Source organism: Astyanax mexicanus, chromosome 6 (assembly GCF_023375975.1).
Source record: "Astyanax mexicanus isolate ESR-SI-001 chromosome 6, AstMex3_surface, whole genome shotgun sequence".
Taxonomy (NCBI): Eukaryota; Metazoa; Chordata; class Actinopteri; order Characiformes; family Acestrorhamphidae; genus Astyanax; species Astyanax mexicanus.
This window is the reverse complement of record NC_064413.1, coordinates 7,012,251-7,023,384: the sequence shown is the minus strand read 5'-3', so window position 1 is coordinate 7,023,384 and position 11,134 is coordinate 7,012,251. Positions and strand designations below refer to the sequence as shown.

At 37.9% G+C, this 11,134-nt stretch overlaps 1 protein-coding gene across 1 annotated transcript; it reads left to right on the top strand.

Moving 5' to 3' along the window:
* Nucleotides 1-808: 808 nt before the first annotated feature.
* Nucleotides 809-11,045, top strand: mfap5 (microfibril associated protein 5). The gene is made up of 7 exons (XM_022673995.2): nt 809-907; nt 3,699-3,774; nt 3,900-3,929; nt 4,556-4,597; nt 4,985-5,072; nt 6,196-6,269; nt 7,750-11,045. Exons 2-7 carry the CDS (start codon nt 3,732-3,734, stop codon nt 7,851-7,853), a joined length of 381 nt encoding a protein of 126 aa, XP_022529716.1. The 5' UTR covers nt 809-907; nt 3,699-3,731; the 3' UTR covers nt 7,854-11,045.
* The last annotated feature ends 89 nt before the right edge of the window (nt 11,046-11,134 follow it).

The following is an 11,134-nucleotide window of genomic DNA, read 5'->3' as shown; positions in this document are numbered from 1 at the left end:
TCTTCCACATAAACTAACAGACCAGGTGAGCACTAATTAGATACGCATCCAAGAGGCCCATGGTCACTCTGGAGGAACTGTAGAGATCCACAGCTCAGGTGGGAGTATCTGTCCACAGCACAGTTATTAGTCTTGTACTTCACAAATCTGGCCTTTATGGAAGATTGACAAGAATAAAGCTAATTTAAAAAGCTAGCAATAATATGTCCATGTAGGGGACACAACAAACACGGAAAATGATGCTCTGATCAAATTTTATGGTCCCACACTGTGCTCCCTTAGGAGCATAGTATGGGGTATGTCTTTTTTTTCTCCTCTCCTTTCCCATTGTACCCATCTTAATTTCCATATTCTCTGTCTTCCTGTCATGTCTTTTCCCATGTATTTAGTGTGGACAGGTTGATGGTTCTTTTCACCAGTTTCTGTACTTGTACTGTGGCTGTGTGACAATAAAGATTGATTGATTGATGAGACCAAAGTTGAAAACTAATTGCAGTGAGTGTTAATGATCGTGACCATGCAAACAGACACACAACTCTAACAGATATCAATCACATTTAAATTAAATGCTAGTGGAGACCCCGCCCACATATCCCACAGCTCAGTACAGCATTCTACCATAGCTTCCACGGGACATGCCAAAATTCATGGGACACAATATGCATTGTAATTGTATGTATGATGTTTTAATACTAAACTTACAGAATAACAGACAGAAAGAAAACAAAAGACAGAAAAAGAAGAAAGTAGAGAGAGAGAGAGAGAGAGAGAGCCAGAGTTAGACAGAGAGAGAGAGGTGGAGGAGAGAGGGAGAGGCGGAGGGAGGGAGTAAAGAAAGAAGGGAAGGAGAAAGGGAGGAGAGGAAAAGACAAAGATTGGGACCAGAGCTGGAGAACAGAGGGAATCTGTGAGTATTAATTCTGATTATTTCTGATTATGATATTTGATTATTATATTCAGTTAATTTCTCACACCTCACTGAACACACCCCACACTGCCGCACCACCGACTGATCTGCATAACTTCATTACAGCACAGTTCCAGTACAGACTGTCCCTGCAGAGATTAGTAACAGAGATTCACTGCAGATGACATCATCATATCATTATTATTATTATTATTATTATTATTATTATTATTATTATTATTATTATTATTATTATGAGATTTATTGATCATTGATCAGTTATGATCAGTGCTATATATACTGTTTTTATAATAATAGAACATCATTATCTGTTTTACACAGAAATGCATGAAAGTGGATATGTTAGAAAAAGGTGGGTGTGTACATGTTTGTGTGAGTTTGTGTGTGTGTGTGTGTGTGTGTGTGCTTGTGTGTGTGATGTACATGTCCGTATATGGTGTGTGATTGTTGTGATGAAGTTGCTGCTCTCTCTGTTTCTACTTTAGAAAAACCCCAATGTGCACAAGTGTGTGTGTGTGTGTGTGTGTGTGTGTGTGTGTGTGTGTTTGGTGTGTGTGTGTCTACAGGGAAAAGTTTAGGAAAACACATTCTTGAGAGTGTACTCATTTCTTGGACTCCAAATGGGATAGAGAGAGAGAGAGAGAGAGAGAGAGAGAGAGAGAGAAAGATACTGAGGGATGGAGAGAGCAAGAGAGACAGTGAGAAAGAGAGAGAGAGACAGAGAAAGAGAAAAAGAGAGAAAGAGAGAGAGGCAAGTGGAGAGAGGGATTCAGAGGGATGGAGAGAAAGAGGGAGAGAGAGACTAAGAGATGGAGAGAGTAAGAGAGAGAGAGAGAGAGAGAGAGAGAGAGAGAGAGAGGTAAACACAGAGAAAGTGGAGAGAGGTATGGAAAAAGAAAAATTCTGAGGGATGAAGAGAGAGAGAGATATTGGGAGATGGAGAGAGAGAGGGGTAAAGATAGAAAAAGTGGAGAGAGGTAGAGAAAAAGAGATAGCGAGAGATACTGAGGGATGGAGATAGAGAGATGGAGAGAGGATGAGGCAGAAAGAGGTAAAGATAAAGAGAAAGCGGAGATAAGTAGAGAAAAAGAGAAAGAGATTTTGAGGAATTGAGAGAGAGAGAGAGAGGTAGAGATAGAAAAAATGGAGAGAGGTAGAGAAAAAAGAGAAAGAAATTCTGAGGAATTGAGGAGAGATGGAGAGAGGAAGAGGGAGAATGAGGTAAAGATAAAGAAAGTGGAAAGAGGTAAAGAAAAATAAGATTCTAAGGGATGGAGAGAGAGACAGATACTGAGAAATGGAAAAGAGAGAAACAGCGAGAGAGAGAGGATAAAGAGAAGGAGAATAGGAAGGTAAAGAGAAAGAAACAGAGCAAGAGAGAGAATGAAGGTAGAGAGAGAGAGAGAGAATAAGAAGTTAAAGGGAGAGAAACAGAACGAGAAAGAAATGATAAAGAGAGAGAAATAGAGAGAGAGATAGAGAGAGAGAAAGAGATATATGGAACATCTGTAACCGATATCCTTAATTACAGATCAGGAACACTGAGAGAACAGTCATAAATAAGAGCAGGATGATGCAGGGTGAACTCGCGTCCTCGCTCTCACAACATCTGTTGCTCTCACTCGCTGACTCTCGGTTAGTTTAGCTCTCGCACCCAAACATCTCTAAACTGCTCTCACTTTGAAGGAGTTGGTGGGCTGGGATTAGCCAGACCAGACATGATTAGGATGAGCAGTTTAGCTAGAACACACCACTACATCTAACACCAGTGAGACCGAAGAGGCTCCTAGGCCTTCAGCCTTAAATCAAAAGAAAACTGTCCAATCAGGACTGTGGGCCCTATTTTATACCATACTCATTGCTACCTTACAGTCTACTTTCACACCTTTTGCCTGCACTGTTTAAATAGCAAAGGTTCTTGTGAATATATCTACACTGATGGGTGTGGTGGTCTGGAAATGAGGTGTGTTTAGGTAAATTCCTAGCTTATTGCTATCTTGGCAATGGAAAACACAGGTGCACCACTCTGATTGAAAACCACATCAACAGTCAGACGTTCAATGCTATCTTGGCAATGATTGTCAAAACAGGCACATGCCCAACATTTGTTACACACCCCTGCTTGTTATACAAACATGAACAAACATGTAAAAAACAACCAACTGTGAAGCTGAGAAAAGAGGGAAAATCAATCACAGCCATTGCACAAATAAGAAAGAAAAGAAGAAAGTCGTCACAGGTGTACTAGGTAAATTTCTAGGGTATTGATATCTTGGCAACAGAAAACAGGTGTGGCACTGACTGAATACAACCTAGACAAACATCAACAGTCAGATGTTCATTGCTATCTTGGCAGTGATTTGTCAGAACAGGCACATGCCCAACATTTGTTACAAATCCCCGCTTATTATACAAACATGAACATGGGGTAAAAAACAACCAACTGTGAAGCTGAGAGAAGATGGACAATCAATCAGAGCCATTGCACAAATATGAAGAAGAAGAAAGTCGTCACAGGTGTACTAGGTACATTTTTAGGGTATTGATATCTTGGCAGCGGAAAACAGAGGTGCACCATTGACTGAATACAACCATTGCTGTTTGTGAATTGTCAAATTGTTTGCTACACACCCGTTCTTATTACACACCCAAACACAAACTTTTTACAGGTATTTACATGTGGATCTAATGCACAAGTGAATTAATAATATATAATAATATATAATAATTTTTATGGACTGAAGTTTTTGGCCTGGCTGTTTCTCCACAGCTCCATCGCTTTGATTGGTCAAGACCCAGCAGGATGGGCAGCTACCCAACCGCTGTGCTCCTGTGCTGTTTCTATGGTAACATGGATCGGTCCAAACAGCACAACACAAAACCCAATTATGTTAATTACTCTTAATGAGGGATTATCTGTTCCTCTTGTCCCCAAAAAACATGTAATGTTATTGTTGTTTTTTTTCTGCAGGACTGGTCATGGTCTTGGCCCAGCAGCCGGGTAGGCCAAACATCCTGAATAGTTTTATTTAAGAGTTTAATTAAATTATTACGTAAACTTTATTAAAGTTCCAAACTGTCTGTACTGTCTGATCTGTAGTCCAAACAAAACTGCTAAAACAGCCTGCTGGGAACTGATCACGGCTGTGATGTCATAATGTTTATTAATAGTTTCATATTGGAACAGTGTAATAATATGTAAATAATGTATGATAATGTGTATATATTCTGTTTATACAGCTGGAAAAAAGAGACTATTCAGTTTCTGAATCAGTTTCTCTGAACTCAGTTTCTCAGACCTTAAATAATGAAAACAGGTTCATATTCATAGTTCATAGTTCATAATTCAAGTTTTAAGAGTTCAAAAATCAATATTTGGTGGAATAACCCTGGTTTTTAATTACAGTTTTTATGCATCTTGGCATCATGTTCTCCTCCACCAGTCTTACACACTGCTTTTGTATAACTTTATGCCGCTCCTAGTGCAAAAATTCAAGCAAGCAGTTCAGTTTGGTTTGATGACTTGTGATCATCCATCTTCCTCTTGATTATATTTGAGTTTTTTTTTATTTGTTAAAATTTGTTAAAATTTTGCCAATTTATTCTAGCATATTGGTATTTTTTCAGGAACAGAGCCAACATATTTAGAAAACGGTGAAGAAGCATCAGGTCAGTTTGTTTATATTTAATGTATGTACAAAAAACATATTACTAAACACCTGAAAACAAGGTAACTTTTGTTTGAACCCGCCCATTTTACCCATGATTGACAGGTGTTTGGTGTTGCCCAGGTGAGCCCTGGTAGATTTCCTGTTTAGACCAATGACTATAGTAAACACAGACAGATGCCAAGGCACTAGACCAATGGTAGCTTCCTTTTTAAGAGTGTCCATGTTTACTATAGTCATTGGGTTAAACAGGAAATCTATCAGGGCTCACCTGGGCAACACTAAACACCTGTCTGTGTTTCTAGAGTCATTGGTTTAATTTAGAGCATCACTGACTCAGGTCTGATCTTTAGTAACTGTAATGTAACAGTAACTGTGGGTGTTCCAGACTGTAGAGAGGAAATGTACCCGTGCACTCGGATGTACTCCGTCCATCGCCCTGTAAAGAGATGCATCCACTCCCTCTGCCTTTACAGGTAACACACATACACACACTCACACAGTGAGTAAAATGAAATCCGCATCTACATAAAAGTGGTCAGTAGCAGAGGGAAACTGCACTGACTTTAGAGTTGATAATAAAACACAGTGGATCAACACCAGCAGATGACAGACATGTCTCTCCAAACCATCACTGATCATCAGTAAATTTTACATTTCATTTGTAAATCAAGGGAGCAGAGTCTGGAGGAAGAGTGGAGAGACACACAGTCCAAACTGCTCGAGGTCTAGTGTGAAGTTTCCACCAATCAGTGATGGTTTGGAGAGACATGTCATCTGCTGGTGTTGATCCACTGTTTTTTATTATCAAGTCTAAAGTCAGTGCAGTTTTGTTTTCCCACAAAATCTTACAGCACTTCATGCTTCCCTCTGCTACTGACAACTTGTATAGAGATGAGGCTTTCATTTTTCAGCAGGATTTGGTACACTGCCCACACTGCTAAAAGTACCAATTGGTCTTATATAATATTCTCATTTTCTGAGACACTGATTTGCAGGTTTTGATTGGCTGTAAGCCATAATCATCAACAATAAAAAAAAATAAACGCTTAAAATAGATCACTCTGTGTTTAATACGTCTATATAATATATGAGTTTTACATTTTGAACTGAATTACTGAAATAAAGTAACTTTTTAATTATATTCTAATTTTTTTGAAATGCACTAGTATACTTTATTATAGCTTCATTCTGCATATTGGATATGATTATGCAATTAAAAATGTGTCAATTTTTTAAGATACTGACTGCAGATTATTGGTTGTAATTGTGCAATTCCGACTTCTCACATCACAATCATACAAATACACTAGCATTATCCAACTAACCACCAAGGAACACCCTAGAAACCACTAAACAACTTTGTAGCAGCCACCTAGCAACACCAGAGCAATCACCTAGCATATAGCAAAAGCAAGCAAAACCATAGCAAGCACCTAGGAACCCTGTAACTGACATTATGATACACCATAGAAACCACCTAGCTAACAACCACTTAGCAACACCAACTCAACTACCTGTACCAGTATAGCATCAATCTGTGTATGTGCTTATAATATGTTCTGAAAGGTATAAAGCTATAACCCCATCTTCTCTCAGTCTTCCGCGTGTCTATGTGATCAACAAAGAGATCTGTGTGAGGACTGTGTGTCTGCAGGACGAAATACTGAAAGGTAAGAAAATGAACAAACACACAATTACAATTACAGGTCATTACAGGTCACAAGTGCTGATATAAAGATATTAACCATTAACTAAGGTCCCATACAAAAAGAAAAAATATCTCATTAGGTTTTTAATCATCCCTTTAAAGCAGCACTAGGTAGGATTTCCTTGATTTTTGATCTTTTTAAAGATGTAAAATTACAGCTTGAAACTCACTGCAGCGCTGCATTGAGGTGTAATAGGAGGAGTAGCGGTGCTCTCGTGTCTGTGCCGGAGCTCCTCTGAGCTCAAACCAGACTCTGTAAGTGTTCCGAGGCGGCCGCGACCAACGCTCGCGAGAACTGCGACCTGCTTTCCGACCTTTAGTTCTAACAGTTCTACAAGGACTACTGGTTCATTCTTTACAAACTAACAAACAGACACTCTGGCAGAAGCTGGAAAGAGACCGAACATGTCTGTGAAAGCCAGAAAACGAGAAAGAAAAACTAATCCGCCTGAAACATTTATTACACTCTACAACTGTAGGGGGAGCCTGCGAGCATAAAATCTCAATCCTACCTAGTGGAGCTTTAAAGGGGACATATTATACATTTTGTTACATAAGTTAGAAAATGTCTATGAGCTGTACAAAACATGTTTATGAAGTTTCTTGGACCAAATCGTTTTCACACGTTTACCACGTCAGCTGGTGCTAAATGGCAAAAAACAAACAACTATTGTTTTGTTTAACTGTGATAGAATCACAATACTCTTACTTATATTACTTACAGTTATTTGCCACAAACAATAGGTACAGATCCCCCTTCAGACAAAGCATTGTGACTAATCCTTGTTTATAGGGGCAGTTGAAGCATGCAAAAAGTCATTTTTTCATAATATGTCCCTCTTAAAGAGTCAAGCAGCCATTTAAAGAAGATAGATCCGAAATTTGAAACATTAAAGTAGTAGCAAACCACTAATTTATATGTATGATGTTGTGGAGCAAAGGCAACCAAATGGTTTACTGAGTTCTATAGATAAATCACCACTGCAAAAAAAAACCCTCAAAAAAAACTTTCTTAAGAGTGGACTTTATAATATAAAATATTGCCATATTTTAGCGATCTATAGGTGAGCCGTCAACCACGCACTGCGTAGCTTAATTTAGGGCATGTCAGTGTGTCTTTGCTATCGTGACAACAGGAAAAGTATGCCTTGCATGACTTAAAATGTGCAAAACGAACACCTGTGTTTCCTGCCAGCAAGATAGCAATACACCAGAAATTTACCTGAACTATTGCTTGGAGTATTGTATTTATTATATTCTGTAACAACTCCTAGGTTGTAGACTAAGTTGTGATGTGTAGGATTTTTTCATTGATATATTTGTTGATAAATAATATATTTTAAAATATATATATAATAATCTGTTTATTAATAAGTGTAAAGTAAAATATTTAATAATTGACTCTCTCTCTCCCTCTGTTTCTCTCTCTCTCTGTCTCTCAGCTGAACTGTGCAGAGAGAAATCCGGATGGCCCAAACGGATTCAGAGGTCAGCCAGAAAGCGCTGTCTCCGCAGAATAAACAGAACATGGGCGAGCAAGAATTAAAACAGATAGAAAGAGACAGAGATAAAGAGAGATAAAGAGAGAGAGAGAGAGAAAGACAGAGAGAGAGAGAGGGAGGGAGGAATAAAAAAAAGAAGGAAAATATAGAAGGAGAGTATAGACATTTAAACAAGTAGCTCTATATATCTAAATAACTTACATTCAGCCTGAGTCTCCTATACATTTCATGTACTATACATTCCAGACTACATCCATTAAAAAAAAGGGCTGGTTTTTATGATGAGATAGACTCAAAGAATGGAGTTAATGTAGTTTTAAAGGGGACATATTATACCTCTTATTACACAAGTTACATAGAATAGGTATACGGGCTATACAAAACATGGTCATGAAGTTCTTTACTCAAAATCACTCTCATATAAAAAGATCTCACCAGCCTTTAAAGGCTCTGTCACTTTTATGCAAATAAGTTGTTGCTGGTCACACCACATGTTTACACAGAGCATTTAGCACAGGTTAACAAAAGCTAGTTAATGCTTAACTGTTGTACTTGTGGTACTTAAACCTCTCTCATCTGCTGACGTGCAACAGACAGTAGGTGCAGATCCCTCCCTCAGACGAAGTCTGCTGGCTAATCCTGCTGTTTTCAACTGATCTAGTGGGTGGGGCTCTGGTGGGGCCTCTGGTGGTTTCCTTTTATTTTAATGTGACAATAAAGGAGTTCAATAACAGCTCATAGAAACACCAAACTCTTTCAGCTAATTCACAGAGAACAGATTTTTTCCACTTGTATTTATAGGGGCAGTCGAGTCAAGTGGAAATACAAAAGCATGCAAAAAGTAAATTTGGCATAATATGTCCACTTTAAAACCAGTTTGGGAAGATTAGAATTTGATAGACCTTTTACGCATGATAATATCTGGGTGTTCTCAGGGATGACCAGCAGTTGCAAACACTTATCACTTATCAAGCAAGAGTTTAAAGTGTTTCTCCAGTGATTTTTTTTTGTTGCTTATATTAAACTTTGGGAAACCACTATGAAAAAGTACCAGTTACTTACGCCTTATCACCATCAACACAAACTCGAGAGCGACTACTGTTTACATACCTGCCCAAACGAACCAAATGCACTGAAGCCCCTATTTTAGAGATCTACAGTCGACCGTCAACCGTGTACAACGCAGCTTGATTTAGAGCATGTTACTGTCTTTTTGCTATCGTAACGACAGGAAAAGTACACCTGAACACTCATTTCAAGATCACTACGCTCATCAGTATATATATATATATATATATATATATATATATATATATATATATATATATATATATATATATATATATATTTACAAGCACTGTTTTGCTATTTAAACTATGCAGGCGAAAGATGTGGAAATTGTTCAAGACAGTGAGTTGGTGGGTTGTAACATAGCAATGAGCATCGCAGCGCATCTTGTGCAGGGTATAATATACAGCCCCAAGAGTGTAAATCAACCAGAGTGCATTTTGAACTCTGGAGACATACCAAAAATGAAGTTCTGGTTACTCAGTCATATCTAATCACCCTCAACACATTATGAAAAGCAGCTGTGTTTCTCTGGTGCTTGGCTCTTATTTTGGTGTGTGAATCATTTGCTTATTTTTGAGCTTTAAGAAAAGTAAGCAAATTAAAAATATTTCTATTGTTGATTGTGATAAGGCGGGGTTGATGAAATTATCTCCTCTTAAAAAAATTTAGAATTTTTTAGAGATTTGCAGCTTAATGTCCAAACACAAGCAAACAGTAAATCCCACTGTTTTCAGTTTCCAATTATTTTAAAAACTGTTTTATCTTCCTTTTATAAAAAACTGAGTCTGTTAATCAGCGTGATCAGTACTGTTAATATTTTATATTTTATATATATTTAACTCTGACCTGTATCTGTGTGTGTGTGTGTGTGTGTGTGTGTGTGTGTGTGTGTGTGTTTGTGTGTGCACTACTGGTCAAAAGTTTTAAAACACCCCAATTGTTCAGGTGCCTAGAAGCAGTGCTGTATGGCCCAGCTTTTTTATTTTCTCAACATATTTTCTTATTTTCTTTCACCCATTCAGAGGTGATCATAATCGGCCGGTAGTCTGCTGCTAACTCTGGCTATCACTGCTGGAGTAGCATTAGCATAGCCGCTAATGGCGCTAACTCTTGCGCCTTTCAGAAGCGAGTCCATCAGACTGTAGCCTGCGTGTTTACCGTGTTAAAATAAACCACGTGGGACGAACCGCTAGCTAATATCGCCCTGGCTTACCAAAACACTCAGGGTTTCTCAGTGTGGCTCTGTCAGGCGGCATTAGCGGCTAACCGCGGCTAGCACTAGCAGTTAGTCACTAATGCAGCTGCACACAGCCTTAGTGGAAATGTGGAAATTTAAGATTACTGTAAATAAAGGGAAGTGCTTTACTCACTTAAATAAACAGTTTTCAGGAGAGAAATCTGTGCAGATTAAGTTCCAGCACTTATTTGACTTTAAAAGAAATTGGAATTACAGAATTACTTAGCTTAGTTTAGCTTTACGGGTCGTGACACTCAGTGGCTAGACCTGCTGATTTAGTAGGAAAACATGGCGACACCCTTGTGCCTTACTAGTGTCGCATAATGCACTTTATAATCCAGTGCACCTTATATATGAAAATAGTCCAGACAATAAATGTTTATTGATAAAGTGCCTTATAATCCTGTGCACTTTTTAGTGTGAAAAATACAGTACTATGATGATAAGAGTGTGAATGTGCTTTGTGTAAAAGTGTGTAAAATCCTGCAGTAAAGAGTGCAGTAACACAGTCTGTTCTAACACTGTTTTACTACAGACAAAGGCTTGTTTGCATAGCTAATTTTGCACCATTTAAGGTCAACTGAGGTGTTCTAAAACTTTTGACCAGTAGAGTGTGTGTGTGTGTGTGTGTGTGTGTGTGTGTGTGTGTGTGTGCTGGCTGAATGGTGAAGTTATCCACACAAGTACTATAATCTGTGTTTAAATTATGTTATAGATATTTTAAACCTGTATCTTGCACATTTTATATTATATCAATGTATTACAAAATAAGGCATCAAATAAAGTTCAATATTTTTACTATTCTGATTGGTATGTGCATAATAAAAATACATTTGCTGGAATTCATAATATTTTATATAATACTTACAGATAAATGATCCAAAAATGTTGGGAGAGTGTGGAGAAAATAAAATAAAAATAAGAAAAGCGTTTTGCATTTGTTTTTGATTTACTAGTAGTAAACAGTATTAAAAATACAATACAGAGCTACAATATTCACTATATTACCATTTACAA

What these genes read in the sequence shown, in the direction of transcription:
- mfap5 (XM_022673995.2), top strand. Translation starts at nt 3,732, where the DNA reads ATGGGCAGCTACCCAACCGCTGTGCTCCTGTGCTGTTTCTATG. An exon ending in GGTCTTGGCCCAGCAGCCGG is followed by an intron (nt 3,930 to 4,555) that starts GTAGGCCAAACA and finishes GTATTTTTTCAG; the next exon opens with GAACAGAGCCAACATATTTA. An exon ending in AAACGGTGAAGAAGCATCAG is followed by an intron (nt 4,598 to 4,984) that starts GTCAGTTTGTTT and finishes TGGGTGTTCCAG; the next exon opens with ACTGTAGAGAGGAAATGTAC.